Consider the following 16466-nt stretch of genomic DNA (forward strand, 5'->3'; position numbering starts at 1 on the left):
TTGGCTCAGCCTCGGTTTTATTGCTGTCAAACATTTAGAGCCGAGTAGAGTTTTAAGCAAAAATGGACACCTTTTTGCATGTACCTCAAGAAGAGGGCTATTTCGGCAGCGACTAGGCAAAGCCAAGGGGACCTTACCCCCGCATTTCATTTAGCACAAGCGTGATGCATAACCTAATAAAACAAAGAAACTTTTCAGGATGACCAGGAGAAAAATAATACGAGCTTTCTCTAGAACAAGTAGGTCGCTGACGCGTATGTTTTCCACATACTGATAGCTCACATAATATCACATGGCGTAGGAACCGGGTCTGCTGACACCCGCCGTTTACCTGTGACGGAAACGTATGCACGGGCCGATCCCTCCACCAAGTCTTCAGGAAGCGCCAAGTCAAATTCGTTCTTTGCACCGCCTTCTCCAGCATCTGCGTGATAACAAACCAAAATATTAACCTCGCGAATGTTTCATTCTCCACTCAGTTGAGAACAACCGTCGCAACATCTGGTCACATCCCCACATGAGCCACCAATAAGGAAGAAAATTACTTGCCTTTAGGGCATACGAACACGCTCTGCGTCTCTTCCTTAGGGAATCCTTCGGCCTGTAAGAGACATGGCAAGGAAGTAATTTTTAATCTTCAGTATGTCAAGATCGAAACAAACTCTTACCAGCTATTGTAGTGCACTGAAGGTCTAGTCAAACGAGATGCCATCAAAAGCTCCTATCCCTGGTTTTTAAAAAGGCTTCGTCACGTTCTGCTTTTTGCACGGAAAAGCCTCTTACCTAACACTGAACATTAGCGTTCATTTCCCCAGGCGAAGACCAAAGTCGAAAAGTTGGCTAACAAAAATAATCTCCCTTCCCAACTTTTGTTGGTCTTGTTTTGTGAACTTTACTGCAATATTTTGTATTTCCTTAGATGGCAATAACGCTTCAAAAAAAAAAAGAAAAAAAAAAGACACCACGAGGAATCCTTCATCGCATGTCACAATATGTGCAGGAATTATCAAAACTAAAACTGCATTATTCAACCGGGGAAAAAAGCATTAGTGTCTACTGCTTGGCAAGCGCAGTTACATAAGGGGGTATAGGTACAGGTGCCGACAAAAGTAAACCGATCACACTATTTTCTCCTTCACGTATTGCCGAATTTATTTAAAGAAAGGAAGCAATGACTATCACCATCACATGAGCACACTCATATGGCTAATCTACTCATTAGTTGCTGGGAACGCATTTTCTTAAAATCATCGTTGAACTGCTTGCATGGCATATGAAAAGTAGCAAACGCAGACCCAGAGTCCGTGAAAGAAGGATCGATACTCGCCTCGATGATGAGAGGCCGTGTGACTGCGTCCCTGGCTACCACCTTCTCAGTGGGCTGCTCTCCGCAGGCAGCGTCACTCTGAGATCCGGCCGCCGACACAGTCAGGTTCACCTCTCCGATAGTTTGGGCCCGGATCTGGAACTTGTGCACTTGGCTCTTGCTGCCGCACACGCAAAGCGTCGTTTCCGATTCGCCCTCGATATGATAGTCCGCTGATTCAGCCAGCTTCAGGTCAACCTGCAATGGGAATGCGTTCGCAAATGTAAATTTGGAAACGTACAGGCCACGTGATGAAATCGGCGTATCCAGCAATGTCAGGTGCAGGCACAGCTCGATGTATAGGTCTTCTGCATATGTTTCATTGTTTGGCGAGACTTCTTTTTTTATTGCGAAAGCAATACTACTCTAGGTTTCGAGCCTTCAGCGTAGCGTGGCTGGTAGCCACGTCTTACCCATGTGACGCTGTGACGTCACACCCCACGTGACACTAGGGTGAGAGCTGGGCTACCAACTCAAGCGGTCGGCAGGAGCTGCCAACTTGGGTCTCTCGTTTCACATGGGACGGTTATGTCAGAATCAGCCTGCTAGGACCCCGACAATCACGTTACCCCTAGAGCCCAATAAGGTACGTTCATACGGCTTGGTTAAAGCGGGACTTTATATGTGGGCTGGCAGGAGCTGCCAACTTAGGTCCCTCGTTTCACAGCGGACGGTTATGTCAGAATCAGCCTACTAGGACCCTGGAATTCATGTTACCCCTATAGGCCACTAAGGCATGTTCATGCCGCTTGGTTAAAGCGGAGCTTTATATGTGGGCTGAGGAAGAAGAAAAAGAGTATAAGAACAACACTTGGTCACCCGCAGCTAATGCTTTCGCTCAATATTTGGTTCAGCAGCGTTGAAGCCTTGTAATTTTTTCTCGTAGTTTTTCGCGAATATTAAGTACATTAGAGTATTCGATGGTGGTTGAGGTTTGGCCATGGCAGCCTTGAGAAATCACACAATTGTTTTTTTTTTTCTTGTCCTTGTTACGGGCTAGCAGCAAGGAACATGAATGCTAGTTGCTGTGCAGTAGTGCGCCAACCCAATCACAGCCACCAGTCTCTCCAAAGTCGACAAAGAGCCAGCAGTTATAGAGAGAACACGAAGGGATGTAAGAAGCGCTCACCGGCAGGCACTTTTCGAGGTAGTTGAAGACGGACACCTTGACTGGCACCAGCTCTCCGCGGACCACAGAGTAAGGCAGGTTGAACGAGGCAAAGAAAGGCTGGAAGGCCTTGATCTTTGCAGGGTCCGAGACGCCGATTCCATCCTCTGAGTTGATGCACACAGTACTTCCCACCCACTCGGTGATCGTGTGCGGAATCTTCTCCTTGAAGTTCAGCTCACCATGCTCACTGGAAAACAAATGCAAATGCAAATATCTTTATTTAACATCAAGAATGTTAGGGGTGCATCCGAAAAGCCTTGAACTGGCTTGACAAAAACCTAAGCATTTGGCCAATACCCAGCTGATTGGAGGAACCATGACATTTTCTACGAGAATCTAATATCACATATATACAGAAGGTTACGAATAATTGTTTTAAAGCATAGGAAATAAATCTGCCTTGTTCTTCCTGAGCAGGTTACGTTGGTCTACAAGACCCACCTTATTGCCTAAGCGCACGAAATTAAATAACCCTTGACACATATCTCTCCGTACGCGGAAGTAAATTAACCTTGAATTAAACGTAGTCTGAGCTGTTTAGCGATGCACAATGCTGCCACAAATAATTTTTCGTTGCACGCATATCATCAATTCTTCCGCCTTGCTTTCTGAACGATCCTTCTAGTACTAATGAAGTGCAGTATTCTTTCTAAAGAGTATTGATCAACTGACGGATCTTGGTAGAATTCGACCCTAACATCATTACATACGATGAGAGATAAGTCCCGCAGAGCGTGTACGTAAAACGCAGTCGCAGAAATTGTAAGGTGTTTGGTTTAACGGCCCCGAAACGACACTTACTCAAGCTCCTTCAGGTCCCAAAGCCAGGTCTCTGGAAAGTAGGTGCGCACTTCGACGGCCGACTTGGCCGGAATGTTGACCGACGGTGCACTCTGCGCCACAGAGTCGAGGGCGACGGGCGCGCCGGGCAAGCCACCTACAATTCGGTTGGAAAAGGCCACTCCAGCTGGAGGCGGAGGTCCCGCCAGTGCGAGCGGCCTCGCTAGAGGAACTACGCAACAGGCAAGAGTGCGCGCAGTTCCCGAGGAAGAGAGTAGAAGAGAACAGAAGAAACGGAGGGGAAAAAACAAAAACAGACAGGTCAGCACAGCCAGCCATCGGCCGCAAGATGCACGAACGTGCACTTGGAGAGGTGTGTCGTTAAAGTGAATTGAATGTTCTGGAACGGCCTGACAATTTTGGCTTTCATCAGCCGTGGCATACACCACAGCTCATACAAGTTTTTTTTTTTTTTTTATTTAGTAATTGCTCCAATGTGCATCAGTACCCGACTGATCTTCGATCCTTTCCCTTGAGCACACGTATAATGGACAAAACAAAACTTTAGATTCGATGTGGCATATTTTGCGTAAAGAAATCGCTCAAGGTTCAGAAAAGAAAACTGTTTTAACAGAAACAAGTTTAGTGATCGATACAAAGGTAGCATTCTTTATTAGAATATGAGTTGTTCATTGCAAATGTTTTTGCTATAGTGGGGCGTAATGTATTCTGTGTTAAGCCTGGCTCCTACTGCACTGTTTTTCAGGTTAAATCAGCTGCTCTACACACCTCACCGAATGAGCCCGTGCATCCTGCGGCACACTACATTCGTGTACGAGCTCTAATGTTGGGTGTTAGCGGGAGCCGGGGCCTGTAGAACCGACCACCTCAGGACAGGAGAAAGCTCGAGGACAGGAAAGATGGCGAGACCAAGGCGAATCACCGCATCTGCAGGATGAAGTGCGCGAGCGTGCTGAGAGATGACCTTCATGGTCGATTCTCAAAATCCCCGCGAGACAATGTTAGGCAAGGCCAGCCATTGCAAACAGCAGGCAATCACGTCACTAACGACAATTCGTGTGACCATTCACCTTTATGTGTAGCTCTGAATGGGGCGGCTGTTGTCGTGACTAGAAGATGTTCGCAGGGCCGAAAAAAAAAGCAAAAACAGAAAGGAAGTTTGGTTTGTCCTCCTAGGCTTTCAACTATATTAACTTATCTGTAAACATTTCATCAGGCAAACAGTCCTCCCACCACCATCACCAGTACTAACTACTTTAAAGTCGAAGCTTTCACCTGTTGCTGTTGGCCGGGGACGACTTTTTGGCCGTGCTGCTTGGTGTTAAAAGCGCAAAAACGGAAGGAAGATATTCTGTAATAGTCAGTTTACTCTAAAGTAGCGATTGTTTCTGCATGAGCGAAATGCGAGTGCTTACCTATGGAATTATTGTTCGCAGTTTCCCCTATAGATTTTCCGGGGTTAGTCATCAATCGAAACAAAAATAAATAAATGACAAACATTTTACAGGGTAACTGTGGTTTTCATTCTTTTGGTTCGCTCTACTGAATGCATGTTAGGCCAAGGCTTTAGGCAGCTGGTCTTACTACAAAGCAAAGAAAGCTAAGCTGTGGCTAGCATCTTTTTAGCGTTTTTGCGGGGGTGAAGGCATAGATTTCACCTCGAAAAACAGGTCCACGACTCCGCAGCAAAGACCCTACGCGTACGGCATCACAAAAGAAAAAAAAAAAAAGAATAAGGTTGAGAAAAGCCATCATTGAACAGTAATGCCAGCTGAAGTTTGTTTAACCCTCAGTATAAAAAAGGGAAAGTCTTGCAGGTCAATAATATTATTTGATAAGCAGACATAGAGACAAGACGTGTTCTGTTGAGTTAACAAGCGCGAATTTCACAATGAGCAATTGAATTAGTTTGAAACCAGCTTTAGAGGTTAAAAATTGTCTGTTGTTTTTATTTGATCGAGTTGCAGATAAGGGTTTTTTATGTGCTAGGAGCCAAGGAAGAGAAATATATGCATTAGCTGCACCGGCAACACATATTCGCAGGAGTTTTTTCAGTAATCCCGGGCGATCACTAGCAGGATCTTTCCCTGAGAGTTAAGGCATGTAATTATTGCATGATGAGCACTCAGGTGATAAGGAAATTTTTTACAAGTATTTCAAGGCGGAAAGATAGTGGTTCAGCTGCTGATAAAAAGCTGATGAATATTGGCTAGTGAGGAAAAGAAATCAGGCAACAGGATCTGCTAGCAAACTTTAAAGACAGCTGGCAAAAGTAGACGAAAGAAGAGGAAACAAGACGAAAGGAATAGACATTGGATCAAAGACCTTCTAAAGCAACATGGAGCTTGAAAACGAACAAGTGTCTAGTGTTATCGTCACATCGTACGCAAAGTACTCGCCAATGTTAGTAAACTGCACTCCCGTTGGTTTTGAAGGCCTTTTTCTCAAGTAAAAAGTAGGATAAGGACAAACAAGAAAAACAAAAAGAAACGATGAGTTACTAACCAGCAAAAGGGGCAGCTTCGTAGGTATGGTAGGATACCCGCACTAAATGAGCCAACACCAGGAAACGATGTGGAAGGGATTAGGAGAAGACGTCGACAGAAACAGAGAAAAGAAAAAGAACACCACCACCTTTGTTAATGACTGTAAGATCAAAATGCTGTTAGGCGGCTAAAATCTAAAAAAAGGGGGGGAGGAGGGGTGGTAGGCAGATTGAACCTGTTGCATAGCATGCGGCTCCCGAGGTACAAAAATGAGGGCGCTAACATCATTAAGCGAGCAAATGAAAAGGGACGTACTCGCTGGCGCCGCGAGAGCGTAGGGTGGTCTGTCGTAGATGTTCTTCCTGCACGGCCTGGTTTCAAGAGTAAGGTCTGACATGACTACAACGCCGGATTCCTGAAATGAAATAAAAAGTAGTAAAATGTTGTAGGATTAGGCCGTAGATACGAATAAATAACAGACAGTAATAATGCTCGAAATGACACTTCATAAACAAAAACGCGAAAAGAAAGGTTATGCTAAGTTTATAGGAGTAGGATAAGGGCAAACATGCCTTAGGCCCCAAATTGACTCATACTATGAAAGACGCCGTAGTCGAAGGCCCCTGGAAATTTCAACCACCCGGGTTTGTTCAACGTGCACTGACAGCGCACAATACATGGGCGCCTTGCTTTTCGCCTCAATCGAAAAGCGGCCGCCGCGTCTCCCGGGTTGATTCCGCGTCTTTGGGTTTAGCAACGGAGCCTCCTAAGCACTGAGCCAAAGCAGCAGGGCCATAAACAAAGGCGAGTATGAGACAAGCTTTAGAAGCAAAGTACTCAGTAAAAAAGAATCAGAAACCTTGCATCGAGCTATAACAACATCTTTGGCAAGCTGCTTGGGAACATGTCACAAGCAATGAAATTCTCTAACTTACGTCAAAGGCAGTGATGGAATCGACGTATTCAACGTTCGAAGACCTAGGTCCGTTCCAGATGTTGCGCTTGAACTGCTGCGGGTTCTTTGCCACTGGACACGAGAATCAGAAAAAAAATATGATGACACATGGTATGTTACCGTTCATGCATGGTAATTTATATTATAACCACTGTCAGGAATAAATTATGTGTTTTGTCTTCTTTGGTCTACCCACGCAGTACAGAAAGCGAACGGCATTTGTGCTGTTCTCGCTGCAAATTTATTTGGAAAACAATGTGAGAACTGGATTTACGCTCTAGTGCAGTGCTCAGACCAAACCAATTTCTAGCAGTGGCATTGACTAGCAAGCATTCTGCAGTTATGTCTGTAGCACTGATCGTAGTATTTTATCTTATGGCAACTGCACACATCATAGACAAGTTCACGAGAAGAGAAGATGCGCTCGTCGTAGTTGAAAGCCAGCGCTGTTTGCGTCGTCTTCTCTTCTCGTGCCCCGTCTACGCTGTCCGTTCTTGACATAAATTGAAACATGAACAAGTCCAAGCTGCTGTTCCGGACAATATTTAAGCAATAGTTTTAGTTTTGTTTGTCCATTGGGAAAGAACGGAACTGGAAATTTGAAGCTTTTTAACCAGTGGCACCCGACTCGTCAAGGTACACATACATTGCTTGCGACAGTAATCGTACGACGCCTGCTTCGGCCATGTGTAGCGGGTAATGTCCAGGCGCTTCAAGATGTCATAAACCTGCAGAGAACAAAAAATGACACATCATGAAATCAGGTGCGGAGCCATATCGAGCAGAGAGAATCATTCGCGACACAGTGTCATGAACGTTGTACAGCTGCAATGCTTCTATGTGTGTGAAATATCCGCTCGATATTTTCTATACGTCAAGATATCGACAAGCAACCAATACGTCTTCTTTATTCATTTTAGTAAAACGGCGTGAGTACCGTAGGGTATCAAAATGGCTCACGACCCAAAGTTTTTATCTGAAGATAAGTGCTGCAGTAGCATAACGGCTCACTGCTTGGCACATCTGCGAAAGTGACCCTTTAGCTGTGTAACATAATATCTCTGTTCATTGTTTTTAGCTAGCTTGAAGAGGCTTCTTTCTTTTTAAACTTTTGTTAATCATAATGACTCGGGGCTCCTAAGAAAGTAAATGTTTTAGTACTTCAATTCACTATGGTCAGCAAATTCAGTTTCTTAATCAAATATAGTTTTGATTGCGGTGCACGAAGCATGAAACAAGCTGGAAAGAAATAATAAAGTGAGAGCATTAAAAGTACTGAAAACAGATGTGTATTGCTCACTTTGTCCTTCGTCAGCTGGTTGTCCTGTTTCAACAGGTGGACACTCTTGTCTACGACGCCAACACCGCAGAAGGACCGAGGAGAGCCGTTCACGTGAATGGCAGCAGAAGTAGCAGGCTGGACAGTTTCTGATCCAAATCTCATGGTTACCTGCAGAGAAATAAATAAGAAATATGCTTTAAAACTTGGCGCAGGTGTCTATACCCTCGTTTCTGCAAATCTGCGTCATAATAGATCGTGGTTGCAGGCCAGTCGGCGGGACGACGTAAGTCAGAAAACCGCAGAAACGACAGGACGGACGCAAGAAGATAATAGAGCGACAAAGTCAACGTTGTTGTCCTGCCTCTGTCTTTGTCGTTTCTGGGGTCTTCTTCCTCTCTTTCACATTCGCGTCTTTAAAATTTTTTACTTTGTCACTCCAGATGCCTTTTGCTTTTATTACAATATTTTAGCCAAAATTCCTGAGGATAATTTCCCTGATTAAAATGAAATGCCTAGCCTGATTTTTATAAAGTGGCTTCACCGCATGCACTTTGCATTGGCTTCGTCACACGTCATGAACGTTTGTATCAAAGCCTCCTTTAGAAAAGAAAAAAAAAAAAAAAAACTTGCGACGCGTTAAAATGCATCATTGGTGAACAGGGTTCACTTAGGCAAATGGCTTGGTTAGGTATTAGTGCAAAAACACTAATCACGATTTTCAGAGCCTAGCGAAATCATCTAACGTTTGTATTTCCCCTTCGTAGGTGATCCACCGAGCCGTGAGGCAGATACTACGCTTTCGTTCCCCCAAAACAAACCAAATAAAGCCTTTAAGTACAGCTTAGTCTAATTTACTTAATTCATTTTATATTTTTTAACGTCCCAGAGTGAAACAGGCTATGGGAAATGCCATAGTGAAGGGCTCTGGAAATTTCGGCAACCTGAGGTTATTACCATGTGCTGACATGGAAAGAACTGCGTAAATGGCTAATTGGTGCCTAGGCAAGAAACGGCCTAGTATCATTCACATTTTCGGCTGGACAACTCAGTCCCACCGGGGAAAGGAAGAAGGTGGGAGCGAATGAACGAAAGAGGTACCGTAGTTTGGGGCACGAAGTAATTTCCACCCCCTAGAGACTTTTTATGTGCACTGGCATCACCAGTTTATAAATGCTAACCAATCTTTTTAAGCTGAAACCCTGTTAACTCGGGTAATTTTTGTTGTACGAAGGAGTAATGATCAGAAAAAACAATCAAAGAGCATGTACAACAAACTGCGATTATCAAAATAAAAATTCTTTCACTATGGTGCAAGACTTTACCCCCCCCCCCCCCCTTTTTTTTTTTGCTCTCTTGAGCAGTCATATCGTACGAACTAACATTGTTCTGGAGGCACTTCTCCACTTCGAACTGCTCGGAATCAGCGATGACCTCCCCGTCGGGGCGGACGTAGAAGGCGAGCACTTTGACGCGTGGCACGTGGCTGAAATCGGGCTCGAGTTCGAACTCGAAGCTTCCCGTCGACACACCGCCCTCGGCCATGTTGGTTGGAAGCGTCTCGTTCAGGTCTTCCTCCACCAGGAAGCTTTCGTCAACAGTGACCGCCTCCTCTGGCTTGAAGGCAACGTCCATAACCTTGTCCTTGAGGATTTTACCCCGAGCTATCACCTGCGAAAAGAGTGACAATTGGGCCGTTGTGCTGTGTCTCATGAAACAGCAGCTGTCATGCATGGCTATGTATGCATGATCTATGACAGATTACTACTAGGATATCAAAATATCTAGAAAAAGTTTGTATCCCGAGAATTATTGATGCAAGACTACTCGGAACGAAATTTATTTAACACAATGAATGCACACCAAAGCGTGTTGACCGGAGCAAAAAGATTCAGGATTGTGCAGAAACTATTTGTGGTAAGTATTTCTAAGTTAATAGAATGAACAAATTGTGAGCGTTTTAGTGTTTTCCAAGGCATCTGAGATACGGCCGTGAAAATATATTTTGCCCCAACAAAAATGCGAAGTATCAAGAAAAGTATCATTCTTTCTTTATGGCCTTATTAATCCTAGATTATGAATTCGTCAAGACAAACATTTTGATGCATTGCGAAGCAGGATAATGATTTACTCCTCCGCTCTTTTCTATTCGAAATATCATTCATAAAACACATTCATCTTACTACAATGGTAAGCACATGAAGGGCTCGTTATTATGTACTTGAGGTAGCCAAAATAATCCGAAAAAACACGAAAGGTAAATAAATTATTTTATGTGTGCTGTTAAATAAAAAATAAGAATAAGATCTAACTTGACAAGATGATCGGTAGCGGATACCTTATTTCGGAATTATATTAAACCGGCAAAATTAGGATCAGCAAAATTATCAATCGTCAGGGTTGGCAAACTATCGCTCTCCGTGACAAAACAAGTGACACTCAATGAAAGCGGGGAGTACAAGTCAAGTCAAGACCGCGCTATTTAAAGTCACTTTTGTACAAGTGTTGCGGAAAGTTAGCTTAGGGAGCATGCGCGAGAGAGAACTGCTTATAAATGCTGCATGTAAATGTACGCAGTTGATGCCGTTGACAGGAAATTTAAAACTGGCCGAACCTGGTGAAACGTCCAGGCAACTCTGTATTTACGAGGACATATGTCATTGACGAGGTTCATGCCTCTTAGTCAGATGTATGGGCGTTCTCACTTGGAGTTTCAGCGATATTAGGGATTACTGCGGCACTACCTTCCGAGTGGGTTGCGCCTTTTTTACCTGAAGGTGAAACTGCTTCTGGGAGTCGGGCTCTCCCGTGTAGCGAAGGCGCACGGGGTGCTTGCCCGAGCAGGGCAAAGGTGTCTTGGAGGGCTCGATCTGGATGAAGTTGTTGCTGGCCGAATACCAAGCCTGAAGGTACAGAGTGCTTTTGGGCTGATTGATCTTCACGCCGTAGGTGTCGTACTTCACAGTTTCGTAGTTCATTGCCACCGCCTGGAAGAACGAAAAGTGCGAAAAATGTAAATTCTATAGATAATTTCTCACTCGGCCTGAACAGATCCTGCCAAGAAAACGTTTTGAAGTATTTTAAAGCAGAGTTGCCAAAACGTAAATGACTCTAAAGATAAGCTAAGAACACACTTGGCCACTCAACGTGAAAAAACATGGTATATTTTAAGGGAAAAAAGGCCGCTTATATATATATACATATATATATATATACATATATATATATATATATATATATATATATATATATATATATATATATATATATATATATATATATATATATATATATATATATATATAGAGAGAGAGAGAGAGAGAGAGAGAGAGAGAGAGCGAAGGGTACGCTTCATTTAAAGAAACATTTTATTAGACTCGACGTTTCGACAAGAAGCTGGCCTTCATCAGGAGGCCTGATGAAGGCCTCTCCTGATGAAGGCCAGCTTCTGGTCGAAACGTCGAGTCTAATAAAATGTTTCTTTAAATGAAGCGTACCCTTCGCTCTATAATTTTTAAGCGGCCAAGTACGTTAAATGTTCTCGCATCCATATATATATATATATATATATATATATATATATATATATATATATATATATATATATATATATATATATATATATATATATATATATATATATATATATATATACACAGAATGTTCCAGCTAACTTGTAACTTGAACCAACGGTTAAAAATAAAATATTTGAGGTAGGCCAGGGAAACCAGTTCCATACAACTGCCAGCCGCCTTGCGCTCCACAGGCAGTTTTTTTTTTTTTTTCTGCACTTACTTAATTAGTTAATTATGTTGATTTTTCTCATCTATTAAATATTGACTTCAGACCATACATGTGAATTGAAAAGTTGAAGACCACTTTCAGAAACCTCCATTCCATTAATTGCAGTAAAGAATGTGTCACGTGTATCCTTTTTTTTTGCAGTCTAGAAAGGAATACCGCGAAATATAAATAAATTCACGTGGCTAGCGCATTTGAGTGAGTAAGTGACTACTGTGTCCTGAGCGCTATTTTCCGTTCTTCGCGAAGCGTCTGTTTATTAGCTTTCGGCCGGCCGTCGGCATGTTAGCTGGCAGGACAATATGGCCAGCCATGAATGCTACCTCTTTAGCTCTGACATGAGTCCAGCCCTACTGAGAAAAGCTTGGCATATTGAGACATATCCCTACTTAATACTATAGTTTAGCAAACTTATTTTCAATAGGAGAGTAGGCATACATCTCATACATCTATTGATTGCTTAAAGATGAGGCTGATAAGCGTTGAAGAAAATCGATCTTAATGAGTAATCAATCTCTACGATGTAACTTATTGTGAAGAGAAATGGAAAGATTTTATAAGCACTATAATTTTAGTCCTTTCTGCACTCATTTTGAACCGTAACCCATATCAACTAAATATTGCATTGCGCCAGTCGGCAACTCCACTATTGCACCGCTACAGTCGGCAGAATATTACAGGTTGTGAACTCATTTTTTCTTGCCACGTTTTTCGTGCAACTCATTTTTGTGCACCATAAGATACATCCTCTCCCCGAAGATAACGGTTATCAAACTTCATACAGATTACAAAAAAAAAAAAAACATTTGGCTCGGTAAAAAACTTCAGCAGACATGAAGGATATTAGTGGCCCATGCAGGGTGTAGAAGAGGCATATATAAAGATCTGGAAAATATACAGTGGCTGCGCAATAACTACAGCCTTAGATGTAGCAAGTGATAAAACTCCAAATAGGAAAGGGTAACAGGTCAGGCGGGCAGGATCTCTCCAGCACTATTCGCGTACTGGAAAGATCTCTCACATATAATAACCCCCCCCCCCCCCCCCCCCGCCCCCCATTCTCCGTGGTTTGTCTTTTTTTTTTTTTTCGATTTTACCATCTCAGATTTGCGCCTCTGATTGTATGCAGATCCGAACAAATTTCAGTAGAAAGTCGTCTTTTCGGTATTGTTATCGTTCAGGGCTACCAGCATCACCAGCTACAGGAAGCGCTATCTAGCGGTGGCGTCGGTTGACTCTTTCGATGGTTTCGGTTTCACCACTCTGACATCACGGCCTTCGCGACCATGGTGCTCACAACGCACAAGCAACCGGAAGTGGGTCGAACGCACCTCGCACGATGTCGATGCAGCATTAACATTTTCCGCGGGTCTCTAACGAACGTTTCCAGCCATGCTGGCCCCCCAATACAGCTGCATCGCGAACGCTTGACCAACACTCCCAAGACGCGAGTCTGCCGTGCTGTCAAGAAAGGCGTAATAGTAAATACATACGTTTAGGTATGTATGTTTACAGGTACCGAAGGCGCGAACAGGCGCGACTGCGGCGCGTGCTAGCCGGTAGCTCGTGCGCTGCTGTCCCGCGCCCGAGCTAGAAACGGTCAGCTGTTTGCACCAACCGGAGAACCGTGCGGCTCCACGACTGCCGGGGCGAATGCGAGCTGCCCTTCCCACTGTGCGTGAAATTCTGTGATCAAACATGTCGGCGCAATAAAGGGAACAAAATAGCAACGGCACATGAATGTGCATGGCACTATTCGGCGTCTCGTGGGGTGGCGTTGAATGCAGAAGCGCAGAGCGAGTAAGTCTCGCGGGGCGATCGCAAAATGTAGTGCAAATAGATGCTTTTGGAGATCTTTCCTCGCTCGCATTGTGTGTGGACAAAAACCTTTCTTTCCGTCTTCGCTATCTCGAAATTACACCTCGTATTATATGCGGGGCTTTTTTACGGCATTCAGAGGGTTGGACTGGAAACACTAGATTGGAGGTGATGATGAATACCCCCGATTTTCTTACCACATTGACTCTTAGAGACTGAACTGCAAAGTATGATAGACCATCTAGGCAATCAAAGTTGAACGTTGGGTCTAGAATCTAAAATGCAGAAATCTAACACAATGTTCAACAGTCCCGAAAAGAAACAAGGTTTGGAATAAGCCATGAAGCATAGGGAGCAGTAAAAGAATACATCTACTTAAGGCAAATAGTCCCTAAAGTATTTGCAGTCAAATAAATAGAAGAATAGGAATCGGGTGGAGGGTATCGATTATGAATAGCAGTTTAGCAGTATTCCTCAAGGGAAAATTATTTAACACGTGTATCTTCACATTTATCAGCCATAAGACCGAAATTTAGCGAAATAAGCGGCTAACGAAAATGGCTAGCCTTAAACTTAGCGCTAGCTACCGAACTATGGGAATGGGCATAACAGACATGACGTTAAGAGGCAGGGAAAGAACAGGGCAGGTCAGGGAACAAACTAAATATGTTCTGGTTGATGTATCATGATATTATGGAGAAATTGCCGTAAGCAGAGCATGTGGTGCAAAGGAACGATGACTGCTGGTCTGTAATGGTAATGGAGTGAGTTCCAATGGTGGGTATGGTCTGGGAGGGATGGAGGAGGGGGGATGTGCTATGTTATTACTACGTTTGCGGCATAGGGTGACAGACGCCGGCAAAGGGTAGGATTAATAGGAGTAATGTGAGAGAAACCGGCAGTGGGCGGCGAGCTGTGGACATTACGGCGAGCTAAGCCAACTTCCGCGTAATGGTCGAAGGTATGGGCGGATGATGAATAACTCAATGTTTGTGTACTGTCACCACAAGAAATAGGCTGAGACATACGAATTCCATCATGCATGCCTACCGTTCACGCTGTATGGCTCGAGAAGGCACGTCAAAGCCCGTAACATAGTGAGCACATAGTGAAGGCGCTGAATTAGGCTTCCGTCTATATGGTAAAGAATAGTGAGGTCCTGAGCGAAGCTAGTAACAGCAAATTACAGTGCACAATTACCAGCTTCGTCAGTCTGTCTCGACCGCCTGTCTAAAAAGTATATTTGCCTGCCGCTGCAGACTACAGCGTTGTTATAATTTAGGATGTAAAAAATTAGTTTCTATTTAATTGCTAATGCGTTCAACGGTGTGCTTTATAGAATGAACGACTCATAGAAGATCTGCTGCGTGTAAGTAAGACGCAAATGTTGCGCGATTTATCCTCGTTTTCAGATCGTTTTCAGTGTTTTGTCCTCACTTTTAAATCAGCTTAAGAAAAATGACTAAAAATAGCTACGTACGATATTTACGCACATGGCACGTGTAAAGCCTTATGGGGCCGTAGCGCAAAGGAGACACTGTAATTTAAATTGTAATTTCAGTGCAACTGGCACTGCAAAAGTGAAGCTAGCAGTCGTGAAAAGGCATTAAGTCTCTTTAAATACCTCAAACCAGGTGAGTGGTTCAAGATGCTTGCCGAGAAAGCAGCCTCATGTTCAGCCAAACAACATACCGTGATCCGAATTCCACGCGGCCTCATCCGCCTTCGTGGCCTGAAAGGGCGCCGCGGCGCAGTGTGGAAACGCCTTGGGGATCGTGACGACCGCTTTTTCTGTCTCTGCTTGATAAAACGAAGAATCATTATAATGTTCAAGTTAAGCGCGTTCACAAAAGGCCAGTAGCGGAAATCTCACCACCGGTATGGTCAATTCGTCCGGACACAGAGGAGGCGAAACAGAGCACTAGCTACCTGTTTTGGACTGTAAGATGCCGAACAAATTTTTGCTATGCGACCATTAGAAGCAAAAGTCTTCAGCCAATCAGTGCCGTAACATTTGTTCACAACTTCCTTCCCGTCATGTCGAATTTCAACGGCAGAAAACAGAAGAGTTATTCCTTTTTTTCACATCTGCTAATAAAGGCTGTTTGCTTCAAACGTTACCAGTGAGTAATGAGTATTTCTGAGTGAAGTGGAGTTGGCTGTCGAATGGTTTGGTGCCTTATACGCGCGTTTTGTGCTTGCGAAGAGAATACGCTGCTGTCACAGTCCTCTCGCCGGTTAGATTGATCGTGTTTTTTGACGCGTGGGCGGTGACACGAGATAATCCGGAGCCGTACTGTTCAGCTGGTTGCACAATTTTGCTCGTGCCGTAAAATGTTTTCCCCAGCTGAACAGTTCAATCTTTAGAGCTCAAATTTTGCGAAGAAATGGTATCTGGCCGTGAGTATTTTGTTATACCAAGTTCGGTTTGGTACTTCCCTGATTCGATCAGAAGTCGGATGTTCGCATCTTCTGAGCGGTAGCGGCGAAACAAAATGAGCCACTGTCCTAGCGATGACACTGGTGGCGCCATCTCGTTTTGTTTGTAGCAATACTGTATACGAAGCAGACTACTCAAATGGAGTTGCTTCACGGAATGTGTGAACAGTTTTATCAACTGCTTTATCAATATTGATCAGCTAAACGTAGTTTTGCTAAAACTTCGCTAAATTTAAACACTGTGTGTGCCGCATTTTGTCTTTTTAACCTTGAAAGGCAAATAGATGGCGCAGCCGGAAGGCGACTTGGAAGGAAGGAAGGCGACTTGTGCTTCGCTGTTGCTGCAGAAG

At 43.8% G+C, this 16466-nt stretch overlaps 1 protein-coding gene across 18 annotated transcripts in view; it reads right to left on the reverse strand.

The window, feature by feature from the left end:
* LOC146198696 (alpha-1-macroglobulin-like) overlaps positions 1-16466 on the reverse strand; it is a 125880-nt gene that overhangs the window by 12667 nt on the left and 96747 nt on the right. For 2 of the 18 annotated variants that reach the window (XM_084594180.1, XM_084594179.1), the window contains 16 exons: positions 10830-11045; positions 9442-9729; positions 8080-8229; positions 7426-7507; positions 6760-6851; positions 6140-6239; positions 5844-5885; positions 4997-5032; positions 4754-4780; positions 4614-4649; positions 4409-4447; positions 3339-3474; positions 2496-2724; positions 1328-1564; positions 550-601; positions 332-424 (listed from right to left, as the gene is read on the reverse strand). In XM_084594180.1, coding sequence (XP_084450306.1) covers positions 332-424; positions 550-601; positions 1328-1564; positions 2496-2724; positions 3339-3474; positions 4409-4447; positions 4614-4649; positions 4754-4780; positions 4997-5032; positions 5844-5885; positions 6140-6239; positions 6760-6851; positions 7426-7507; positions 8080-8229; positions 9442-9729; positions 10830-11045 — 1855 coding nt within the window. Of the gene's footprint in view, positions 1-331; positions 425-549; positions 602-1327; positions 1565-2495; positions 2725-3338; positions 3550-4408; positions 4448-4613; positions 4650-4753; positions 4781-4996; positions 5033-5843; positions 5886-6139; positions 6240-6759; positions 6852-7425; positions 7508-8079; positions 8230-9441; positions 9730-10829; positions 11046-16466 lie in introns of all 18 variants that reach the window. The other 16 variants (XM_084594183.1, XM_084594182.1, XM_084594188.1 and 13 more) reach the window with 16 other exon arrangements.

Source organism: Amblyomma maculatum, chromosome 2, assembly GCF_055883805.1.
Source record: "Amblyomma maculatum isolate TAMU_Amacu chromosome 2, ASM5588380v1, whole genome shotgun sequence".
Classification (NCBI taxonomy): Eukaryota; Metazoa; Arthropoda; class Arachnida; order Ixodida; family Ixodidae; genus Amblyomma; species Amblyomma maculatum.